Here is an 11,858-nt window from a genome sequence, read left to right as displayed (position 1 = left end):
TTGGACTTTGGCGACGGCAGAACGGCCAAAAAAAAGTTATGGGCCGATAAGATAAGGCGATAGTGATAAATTCTTGCAAGGGGGCTCCCTGCTAGCAGATCCAAGCGCGGGGTCGTTTTTCCTCACTGGAAGAGGGGTACATTTTTCGGTGTACTCAGAACTGGATTTTCATGAGGCTCAAGCAAGCATGTCCGTATTGACTCCCAAATACAAGCCGATGCACAGCAGCCATCTAATGTGGCCCGACAGATGTACCACTCCATACCTTGGTTCTAGCTCAGGTACCTCACTGTGAATTAAACGTATAAAAAGCTGTAAAGAGGGCTACCTACCTGCTGAGGCATTGATCTTATTGGTGGCACTGTGTCCTGTTGCAGTGACTCACCTGTTCTCATTCCCTACTATTTCCTCTCTCCAAAGTTTCTTCCCATTCTTTAGTGGTGAATGCGGGCTCTTCACGTCATTCACAGTCCAGTCTTCAGTGGCAGGTCAACCACACACTTTCTGCGACCAATTGTTGCACGCACCCAAGTACAACAACTGAGGAGCTTCACTGCCTCAGTCTATCGATCTTTTCCTACGCAGGAGACTCGGTCCAACCCGCCCGCAAACATGACTACTTCGGCCGCCACCACCCTCAAGGGTCAGCCCCTCGACCGCCCCGCCTTGGATTCCATGCTACGCCGGCGCATGTTCTACACTCCTTCGTTCGAGATCTACGGCGGTGTTGCTGGTCTTTACGACTATGGTCCTCCTGGTTGCGGCCTCCAGGCTAACGTCGTCGACGCCTGGAGGAAGCATTTCGTTCTGGAGGAGGATATGCTTGAGATCGACTGCAGTGTATTGACCCCCCACGAGGTCCTGAAGACTAGTGGGCACGTCGACAAGTTTGCAGACTGGATGTGCAAGGACCCCAAGAACGGCGAGATCCTGCGCGCCGATCACTTCGTCGAGGAGATCCTCGAGAACCGCCTCAAGGGTGATAAGGAGGCACGTGGCCAGAAGGTCGAAGAGAAGGAGGAGGATCCCAAGAAGAAGAAGCGGAAGAACAAAGGCGCTGTCGAGGCTGTGAAGCTCGACGATGCCGTCGTGCAGGAGTACGAGGAGACCTTGGCCAAGATCGATAACTACAACGGCGCGGAGCTGGGCGAGTTGATCAAGAAGCACGACCTGAAGAACCCAGCTACTGGTGTGCAGCCTTCTCCCCCTGTTGCGTTCAACCTGATGTTCCAGACCTCCATTGGCCCCAGCAGCAACTCTCCCGGTTACATGCGACCCGAGACGGCCCAGGGCCAGTTCCTGAACTTCTCAAAGCTGTTGGAGTTCAACCAGGCGAAGATGCCCTTCGCTTCGGCCTCCGTTGGCAGGTCGTACAGAAACGAGATTTCCCCGCGTGCCGGTCTGTTGCGAGTGCGAGAATTCCTGATGGCCGAGATCGAACACTTTGTTGACCCTGAAGGTGGAAAGAAGCACCCTCGCTTTGACGAGGTCAAGGATGTTGAGCTTGTTCTGCTTAACCGCGAGACCCAGCTTTCAGGAAAGACCAGCGTCGAGAAAGTGGCAATCGGCCAGGCCGTGGCTAAGGGCACTGTAGATAACGAGACTCTCGGTTATTTCCTTGCTCGTATTCACCTATTCCTCAAGAAGATCGGCGTTGATCAGTCCAAGATTCGGTTCAGACAGCACATGGCTAACGAAATGGCCCACTACGCCGCCGACTGCTGGGACGCCGAGCTTCTCACCTCGTATGGCTGGATCGAGTGTGTCGGATGTGCTGACCGTAGTGCCTATGATCTCAGCGTTCACGCCAAGAAGACTGGTGCACCTCTGATTGTTCGCGAGCGCTTGCCTGCCCCCATCAAGATCGAGGAGTGGGTTGTGGACGTCGACAAGAAGAAATTCGGTCCTCACTTCAAGAAGGATGGCAAGACAGTGGAAGCTGCTCTGATGGAGACCTCCCAAGCTCAACGAGAGGAATTTGCAAAGGCACTAAGCGAATCCGGATCTCTGACCATCGAGGTTCCCGGTGTTGGCGACGGAAAATGCACGGTACCAAAGGAGCTCGTTGTCGTAGAAAAGCGAACACGAACCGAGAACACGCGCGAGTTTACTCCTAATGTTATCGAGCCATCGTTCGGTATTGGCCGTATTCTCTATGCACTGATGGAGCATTGCTACTGGAGCCGAGGAAGCGAAGGTGGCGACGAGGCCCGCGGTGTAAGTTACCCCCTTTTGCATATTGTCATTCTCGAATCTAACAAACTTATAGGTCTTGTCGTTCCCCCCTACGGTCGCCCCGACCAAGGTTCTTATTGTGCCCCTTTCGAGCAACGAGCAGTTCGCTCCGTTCTGCTACAAGCTGTCTCAAAAGCTGCGCAAGAGGGGTATCTCGAGCCGTATTGATGACTCTTCGGCCACCATTGGCAAACGCTACAGCCGCAATGACGAGCTGGGCACACCGTTGGGCATCACTGTCGATTTCCAGACTGTCAAGGACCAGACAATCACGCTCCGAGACCGCGACTCGACTAAGCAAGTCCGTGCCGACGAGGATCGGATCATCCAGGCAATCCAGTCTATGGTGGACGGCAGCAAGTCTTGGCAAGAGGTTGAGGGCGAGCTTCCAGCATTCGAGGGACAGGAGGTCGAGGTGACAATCCGTGAATAATGTCGTCATCCCGGACGTAACACTCGATGTCAAACAAAAACAAAAAATAGACGATAATGGGCCCAGCAGATCTTAATGCTGGACCCTCGAATCCTGAGATGTAGTTTCACTTGGCTTGTTACCTATCACCTACAGATGTTTATCTATGGGAAAAACCCTCTTCATGCCGACTACCCAAATGATCCTAGCTTCTCAGATGAGAGAGAGGCTTGCAATACCTGTTTCCTAAGAAACGTGAGTAGTCTGTGTATGAGATTCTCGTGTTACTCATATGTTCAAGTAACTTCCCAGGTCCAGGCTTTGCTACCTACCCAGCACAGGATGTGACCTCATGCGGAATGTAATGGTGTCCCCAACCGCACGTGAGACGTACGTGTAGGACCAACTCCCCTGGACTCCAGACCTAACACCCAGGGGTCGTACCGGGAGCGATGGAGTGAGGGGTGAGGGCGACTTCTGTGACGGGACCCGCTCATTGGAAACAGTGAATCAAAGGCACGGTTGCCCAGCTAGTGTGTTTCAACGTTGATCTACATCCAATTATCAAGGCCATGTCGTCAAATGTAACAGAACAGGTTGAGAAAACAGTACGCAGAATGGCAATGAGCAGCCGGGCGGCCTCCTGGCCTCCTGATTACCGGCCCTCGTGGCCTCCATGGCCACCACATACATAGGAAGGATATTGCGGTCTCGCCGCTCGTTGCCGTGAGAGCCGGATTTCCGGTGGTATGGTAAAGGGCATCGCAGCTGAAACATGTGAATAAGGTGTATGTATGTGTCTTGCTAGCAGCGACATAGGCGCTTGTCATGACTACCAAAATGAGATCAAGCACAGGAATGTGTGTGAAAAATTGATCACTGCCAGGCCAAGACCCCGAGCTAGATAAGTATACCTGGGCGGCGGTTGAAGAGTTAGCTCCCGCCCGAGTTCCGAAAGCAAGATGCAATTCAATAATCTTTAATGATTATTAGGCCGACCCGTCGCCCCTTTTGCTTTTGATTGATATGTATGATGAACATGCTTACTTACATGTCTAAGCGGCGGAGCCCATCGAGTTCTTCGAGGGCATGACCCTGGCGGGCGAGTGGGCGAGCGTCTTGAGACACAGGCTGCCCTATCGAGGGCAACTCGAGACTGGCCGACGGGGAAAACTGCCCCTCTAAGTGAACCCCCTTCTTTAATGAACCCGCACGTCTTCAGAATAATCGTACGAATCTGACGTATTGAAACATACCAACGCTGCACATGACTTCCCCGGGCTTTCTTTTTTTCTTTCCTACGTGGAGACCAACTGTTCTATTACATACATGCATATGCGCAAATACCAAGTTGAAAGTCCAGGGGTATATGTATGTATGGCAATCATTTCCGGTGAATGCAACTAGTTAATGTACAGTAGTATGTATGTAGCAAGTCGTCGTTGCCGCCAAGCAGCTGTCCCTGTCAGTGTTTTCCCGGCTCTCATTGGCATGCAGCCGCCTGCCTGCGTCGATTGCTGTGATGGAGAGCAATGCCATTCGTCGTTGGGTCGGAATACTGTATCCCCTATCCCTGCAGAGGGCTCTCCCGACTCGGATCGAGCATGGCTGACCCCGCCGTGTGCTATGCCTGCCCGTTTCGTCCGGTGTCATGCCTGGATGCACGACCGGAATCCGGGACGCCATGATGAAGAAAACAAGTCATGTCCCAGTGCTGTGTACGGGAGTGAGTATTAAGGTACGCATTAGGCATGTATTTGGAAGATTGACAGCTACATATCATAAGGGTTGTGGTCATATAGCCCGTGAGTAGCAGGGGCAGCGGGCGCGCATTGCTGCATCGGACATTGTAGTGGAATTGCACTCATCCATCAGTCTGAGTGCTGATTGCCCCAACATCCTGGTTAAGCTGCATTTTTTTAACTGGCAGGTTCCCGAGGCACTGAAGTGCTTGCCGAGATCAGGAGACGCTTGTCAGATGCTCTCTGTGTATCTCTTGCAACACAGCAGGCAAAAAGGGCGGCTTTTGTTTCAACTTACCATACGACGCCTATCCAGGATCGCTTTTCTCTACAAGGGAAAAGAACAGGGGAGACAAGACGGCCCCATCCCACCTGGGCTAGTTTAGGGAAGGGCGATCCCTCCCAAGCAAATCGGCTTGGCTGTTTTCCGTGCTGTAGTTGTATCGTATTGCCTGCCTCGAGCCGCTCGCGCTCAGCCTGCCCAAGCCGGATCGAAAGTTGACCACCATCAATCAATCATCACATACCACGAGTACTGCCACGAGGCCTTTGCATGGGGACTGCTGTTGATCTATCCTCCTCCCAATAGAGGGGCTCATACCTAGCCGACCTGTCTATGTTCGATTCTTTGACCCTGATCTGACACGACCATCTTGTACGAGCCACCGGAGTGGCCCCCTTGCTCATCCTGCCTTATCACCGGCCGCGGCGCCCAATTCTGCTAGGTAGTCGCAAACCCTGGTGGCAGGAGGTTAGCCTAGAGTAGAGGAGTAGAGGTACAGCCTACAGCCAGCCAGTGGCCAGACAGCCTGCAGTACATACATGTAGTCGATCCCTCCCACACACATGCACTGGACACCCTGACACCGCTGCAACGCAACATTGGGGACACCCAACTCTCCAAAACCACTGGCCCTTTCAGGAAGAGCTTGATTGGATTGACCTGACCGCAATATCGCCCCGGGAAAAGGCGACGACACAGCAAACTTCCTCCTCCTGTCATTCTACCCCCTTTTTTTCTTCCCTATTCCCTTCCCTGGTTCAATAAACAAAAATTGGTGGTGACGGGACGAGGGAACCCGCCCAGAAAAAAACAGCGCAAATACCACTCTCTCAACATTACCTCTGCTCCTGCAGCAGTAGCAGAGCTTCCGAAACGATACCCACGGTGAAGCACACAGTCCCTCAACTACACCGACCTGCACTTATGTAGGCCAGGTGTTCGGCGCTGCCACCACATACTTTGCGGATTCGATTAGGATTGCCACCATTCGATCCGACCCAGCCTCGACCCAGCCTGATCGGCTTCAACATTGATTCTGACATTCGTCGTATACCACCACTGCTGGCGACACAGCCGAAGGACGTCGCGCTTTCTTTGTTACGAGTGACGGTCTATTCCAGTTGTTGCTTTTTACAATTCATAGGCCATCAAAGCGGCAGCATTTCACATTCCTTTCACGGCCGTTGATAGGTATTCTTGGGTAAGCACGACAGGCCCTCGACCCTCCCCTCGTCCAGCAACCTGGGTCCGATCACATTTGGTTATTTGAAAACAGTCGCAACTAACATTTGGCGGATTCTTTAGTGAATCGGGGCTCTCCTCCTTGCCTCAACCCATCGAGATTCCTCCAACCGATATATCGCAGACAATACAACCATCTAAGCATAATCTGGACATCTGGACACCTGTTGATCCCGTAGCCTGCGCGCAATTGTCTGGCTCTTTAATACCCATCTGTACACAAGTTCAAGATGGCAGCCCCCCAAATAGGTACGTCCTCATAGTTGGCTGTTGCTTGGACTTTCGGCTTGGCGCTGGCTAGCCAGCAACATCCTAATTCCAACCCATTAAAACCCCCTGAACGGTGGCGGCGGGGTTTGTCTCTCCTACCACCTGTACTCCAGCCCACCATCTCGGCCCCCCAACTCCTCGCCTGTTACCCGCTAGGGTCGCCAAATATCCGCCTACTGTGACCCAGTCGCTCATAACCTATCCACCTACCTTTCGAGACCCTCTTGACTGTGCTGCAATAGAGGAACAGCGGTGAACACATCGCTGTCAATGGCAACCAGAAACTAATCATGGCTCAAAACAACAGCAGCATGTACTCTCAGGGTCAGTTTATGAACCCCGGCCCTGCCCCGCGACCACCAGGACAACAACAACAGGGCCCGAGGCTCAATCTCACTCCCAACACCAACCTCCCCGGCAGTATGTCTAGCATGACCATTTCGCCGATACCTCGCACTGCGACATCGACATACACTGGATCAACCATTTCCCTACCTCTGGCTCGTGAGAGATCCAACAACGCCGATGGCCTTGGGGGCGTCGCTGTCATCAAAGAGGGGTGGGCCTCGGTCAAAGAGAGCAGAAACTTCATTCAGCCGTGGAAGCAAAAGTTTCTGATCCTGCGCAAGGAGTCGCTCGATTTCCACAAGACCGAGGGTGGCAAGATATCATATACCCTGTTCCTCAAGGACGTTGTCAATGTGGGAAGAGTCGAGGCAGCTGGAACCATCTTCGAGATCAAAAGACACGCAAATGGCCAATCCAACAGCCCCGGTGACGACGATAATTCGATCCGAACGCTGCAGATTCGGACAAAGAGCGATGACGATCTCTACGACTGGATTGATGTCTTGTACGGGCGATGTCCCACGATGGGTGGCGTGAGCAACCCGACCAACTTCTCCCATGCGGTACACGTTGGATTCGACCCACAGACGGGACAGTTCGTGGGGTTGCCGCCTGAGTGGTCTAAGCTGCTGAACTCGTCGGCCATCACCAAGGAGGACTACGAGAGAAACCCCCAGGCCGTCTTTGAGGTTCTCGACTTCTACTCCGATCTCACCAAGCGGGCGGAGAACCCCCAACAGTACCCTGGTATGACGCCTACGCCCCCTCCCGGAGGCCAGCAGCAAATGGGCTATGGCGGTGGCAGCTCAGTGGCGCCGCCTCGGCCAATGCCCCCTTCGCAACAGCAGCAGCAGCAACAGCAACAGCAGCGACAGAACTACGCGCCCATCACGCCAAATCAGTCAATGGCCAATGCTACTCGGCCTAATGCATCGGAGGCTTCACAGCAACGGCAGCAGATGCAGAGCATGTCATCCAACTATCAAAGTACTGAGGCCCTGCGGGAAGAGCAGCGAAGGAAGCAGCTGGAGCAACAAAGACAGCGAGAGATGGAGCAGGAGAGGCGTGAGTTGGAAGAATACAACGCCTCCTTGCCCAAGACCAAGGTTCCTATGGCGCAACAAGAGATTGGCGGTGGTTACAGCGCCCCGTCTGCAGATCGTTACAACCCTAGTCGCGCTGCACCTCCTGCACCTAAGCCGTCTAATGCCCAGCCCAACGCTCTGCGCGCTCAGCGACCTGCGCCTCCTGCCCCTACCTCTGGTCAGCGACCGCCGCTCAACTCGCAGCAAAGCTCGTCCTCTCTACGTGATCCGGCTGCAGGCCAGCAGCGCATGCCACCGAGGAACGATCAGCCTTCGAGCTCTTCGGCACAGCGCTACCCCAACGGCATGAACGGGTCGCCCCAGCAGCCCCGTGCCAATGGTCAGGGCCAGGGCCCTTCCAAGATGCCCGCTCCTGTTGCCCCTGTTAAGCCGCTTAATGTTCCCCCTAAGCCGCAGCAGCAACAGCAACAGCAACAGAGTGATAGCGTCAAGGCTGCTGAAGCAGCCCTTACCGCGAAGCCGCCAGCCAGTGAACGAAAGCAGGATGTGCGCATGTCGACCATGTCTGAGAAGGAGGTTATGCAGAAGCTTATTGAGGTCGTTTCCAAGGATGATCCCAACATCTCATATGCCAAGCAGAAGAAAATCGGCCAGGGTGCATCTGGTTCCGTTTACGTGGCCAAGGTCAAGGAGACGGCCGTGTCTTCAGTTGCACGCGACGTCTTGCGTGCCCAGGGTCCCCGTGCCCAGGTTGCTATTAAGCAAATGGATCTGGCCCACCAGCCTCGTAAAGAGCTTATCGTGAACGAGATTATGGTTATGAAGGATAGCCGACACCGCAACATCGTCAACTTCCTTGACGCTTTCTTGCGCAACAACAACTCCGAGTTATGGGTGGTTATGGAGTACATGGAGGGAGGTGCTCTGACTGATGTTATTGACAACAACCCCGTTATCAGCGAGGAGCAAATCTCCACCATTTGCCTCGAGGTGAGCAGAACAATATTGGGTACTATAGTGACGCAGCTAACATGGAGACCAGACTTGCCGTGGCTTGGACCATCTGCACAGGCAACAAATCATTCACCGTGATATCAAGAGTGACAACGTCCTTCTTGATGCCCGGGGCAATGTCAAGATTAGTCAGTATTCATCTTTATCTGGATATTCGCAGTCCTTGGCTAACGTGATGCAGCTGATTTCGGCTTTTGCGCCAAGCTTACTGAATCCAAGTCGAAGCGTGCGACTATGGTCGGTACGCCTTACTGGATGGCGCCCGAGGTTGTGAAGCAGAAGGAGTACGGCCCCAAGGTCGATATCTGGTCTTTGGGCATCATGGCCATCGAGATGATCGAGTCGGAGCCTCCTTACCTGAACGAAGAGCCCCTCAAGGCTCTGTATTTGATTGCGACCAACGGTACACCGCGCTTGAAGAAGCCCGAGAAGCTCAGCAAAGAGCTCAAGGCGTTCCTTTCCGTGTGTCTTTGCGTGGATGTTAAGAGCCGCGCTTCCGCCGAGGAACTCTTGCAGCACGATTTCTTGAAGCATGGTTGCGTCTTGGGCAGTCTATCGGAGCTGCTCGCATTCCGCAAGCATGCTAAATAAGCGACGAATAAAACGATACCCCATTTCCCATACTAGACAGGGGCTCGGTACAGCCTCCCTTTTGCCTGCCGTTGTTGTCCCAGGTTTTCTTGCATCTTGCTGTTACGGTCACGCATATTCCCCAGAGTTTGTTGTCACAAAGGCGTTGGCGGATATGATAATGCACTTTACATGAAAGGCGATTTGTGCGCGAAGAAAAACAAAATGGCCACAACAGTTGGATCTGGTCAAGGAAATGCTATAGGACCAGTACCTTTCACCTGTGGCTCGGACGCACTCACCTTGTCTTATACCAGACCCTACCAGGGGTTGGGGCGCATATAGTAGTCTTTCTAAGGGCAGGTCGCAATAGATATAGGCCTGCGGATTAGTTACTTTGGCTATATAAGGGGCTAGACTGGATCTTCTTGGGTGTCTGGATGGTTGGGTTGGATGACGCAACGTTTCAGGCCTAGGCCTCGATAAATTAATATCGCGTGGCATGTCAGTACTTCAGTCATGGACTGAGAACGCCCATTCGTATGTTCGACGATAGACGAAAAGCTCGGAGCCCTACCGTGTCTTGATGCTATTCAAAACCAGACTACTTTACATATACGAATCAATTTTTGGGTTGTAGCAAGCACATGCATTCGTCCCATGCTTGCAAGGAATGCAATGATAACGAGGTGACTACACATCTGATTTCAATGACAAGGGAAGATGTATGGTCCTTGGACGGGGATAGCAGTTCAAATGACTGATTAATAATAAATACTATTGGCAACATCTGCATGTAGCCTATGCCCTGAAATGGGTCTCTAAACCATGTTTGTGGTGCTCTAAAGCACCACTATAGTGACCTGGGTGGTTTAATCATACCGTGTCCATATAGACGCCAAACTCCATCGTTCATCATAGTTGAGTAGGTCATGTGTTGCTTGCCACGACGAACATCTCGTCTCTTAACGCCAATGGGAAAATCATCAAAAGCTAGGAGGGGTCCGTTTCAAGGCCATTTTGGGCTTCGTTGGAAGATAAATGCCCTCCAACTCCCCCAGCTCTCACGCATCATTCACTCTCTTCACTTCAACCTTCACCTTCGCTTCCATCCGAGCGGCTGCTGTCGCTATCGTCGCTCTCGAACTTGGCCAACTTGTTCGGATCACTGACGACCAGTCGAATAACTAGGCTGCCAGCGGGGGAGGCTATGACTCTGGAGTTACGAAAGTGTCGCTCGGGGGTTAATGATGGTGACCTTGCCTGCGTCGAGTCGACCAGCCGCCTACCTGCCCTTGGTAGCCGTACGGCGGAGTCGAGCCTCCTGTAGCGAGCGGCATTCTGTATAGGACCTGAACCTTCGCCGGTCTCCTAACTAGCGTTGGCTGCCTTCAGCGCCGCGAGCTCCTCCTCCTTGGCCTTGATGGCCTTGTTCATGGCGCGCACCATGTCGACGACCTTCTCCTCGGCCTCCTTAAGGCGCTTGATCTCGAGCTGCTCCGTCTCGCGGCTGAAGGGCTGCCCCGGCCGGTTCGCGAGCGGGATCATGGCGCTGCGCTCCTTGACGTCGCCCTCCTGCGCGGGCGCGACGGATTTGCCCTTGCCCTTGCCCTTGCCGCCGGTGGCGGCGCCCTTGTCGCGGGCGCCCGAGGTCAGCAGCTTGTAGAACTCCTCGAACGGCTCGTTGAAGAGCTGCTCCTCGTAAGTCCAGGCCTTGATCTCGCCGCCGCCCTGGGAACGCATGGCCTCTTTTTCTTCCTCGTTGCGGCCGTACGGGTGCAGGCGGAGGTGGTGGTAGAGGGTCTGGGGCTTCTCGCCACTCTGCAGGCTGTAATAGAGCTTGATGGTGATTTCGAACTCGCCCCACCCCGTCTCGTTGACGACGAAGGCGCGCTGGTGCTTCTGCGGCGGCTTGCCCGCGTTCTCCTTCTGGATCGTCTCGGCGTCGATGCTGCGCATGGGGTTCGGGATCGACTCGTGTAGCTTGAACTGAACGCGCCGCAGCCAGTAGAAGACGTCGGTGTCCTCGACGCCCTTGACGAAGACCTGCCACGAGTGCGTGTGGTCCAGCGGGATTCCCGGCGGCCGCGGGTTGTCCGTGTCGTTGAAGGGCTTCGCCGTCGTGCCGTAGACAAAGGGCCGGTAGATCTGCACGCCCTTCATGCGCTTGCCGGCGTTGACCGGTGCCATGTTTGCTGGCGGTGCTGATGGCGCCTGCCAGTCGGTAGGTGGTCGGACGGTGCGTTCGAAAATCGGTTGATAGATTAATTGATTGAATTATCAAGGATTATTGATGGTTGCAAGAGTTGTAAATTGTTTCGTCTCTCGCAGCCTTATGCAGGCACCGAAGACCCCTGTAAGACGCCTGTTCGACGATGGAGCCTGCCCCCTCTGGCGAGCTGGTTTGGCCAATCAATAGTGGGAGAGCTTCGAGGGCGTTCGCGCAGGTACTTCAGCCTCGTACATGTGATGATGATGACATGACTTTTGGACTTTTGGACTTATTCCACATATGAGGTTGCTGGACTTGGAATTTGGCTCTCGAAAACCCGTCAATTGAGCTTTTAATTTGGGCAAGCGGTCAGGTACCCTATTAGCGTGTCTACGACGAGTTGCATTGGTCTTCAACACCATATTCCCCGTTAAAAGAGCAAAAGAGCTGTTGTTCCATCCAGCAAACATTCTCACGAGCAAGC

General features: G+C 53.7%; 3 protein-coding genes across 3 annotated transcripts; 2 read left to right on the top strand and 1 right to left on the bottom strand.

Annotated features, from left to right (window-relative positions):
* Nucleotides 1–612: 612 nt before the first annotated feature.
* PG998_000386 (glycyl-tRNA synthetase) lies at nucleotides 613–2,668 on the top strand (the record flags this gene model as incomplete). Its single annotated transcript, XM_066867204.1, has 2 exons — nucleotides 613–2,217; nucleotides 2,270–2,668. 2 exons carry the CDS (start codon nucleotides 613–615, stop codon nucleotides 2,666–2,668), a joined length of 2,004 nt encoding a protein of 667 aa, XP_066735619.1.
* Nucleotides 2,669–6,474: 3,806 nt separating this feature from the next.
* On the top strand, nucleotides 6,475–9,183 carry PG998_000385 (Non-specific serine/threonine protein kinase; the record flags this gene model as incomplete). The annotated part of the gene is made up of 3 exons (XM_066867203.1): nucleotides 6,475–8,568; nucleotides 8,621–8,720; nucleotides 8,774–9,183. The coding sequence occupies 3 exons, from the start codon at nucleotides 6,475–6,477 to the stop codon at nucleotides 9,181–9,183; spliced, it is 2,604 nt and encodes an 867-aa protein (XP_066735618.1).
* A 1,350-nt stretch (nucleotides 9,184–10,533) lies between these two features.
* PG998_000384 (histone acetyltransferase subunit) lies at nucleotides 10,534–11,352 on the bottom strand (the record flags this gene model as incomplete). The annotated part of the gene is made up of 1 exon (XM_066867202.1): nucleotides 10,534–11,352. The coding sequence occupies one exon, from the start codon at nucleotides 11,350–11,352 to the stop codon at nucleotides 10,534–10,536; it is 819 nt and encodes a 272-aa protein (XP_066735617.1).
* Nucleotides 11,353–11,858: the final 506 nt, after the last annotated feature.

Source organism: Apiospora kogelbergensis (assembly GCF_038363985.1).
Source record: "Apiospora kogelbergensis strain CBS 113332 chromosome Unknown utg000001l_segment0_segment0, whole genome shotgun sequence".
Taxonomy (NCBI): domain Eukaryota; kingdom Fungi; phylum Ascomycota; class Sordariomycetes; order Amphisphaeriales; family Apiosporaceae; genus Apiospora; species Apiospora kogelbergensis.
The sequence above is the reverse complement of the archived record's forward strand: the minus strand, read 5'-3'. Positions and strand labels throughout refer to the sequence as shown.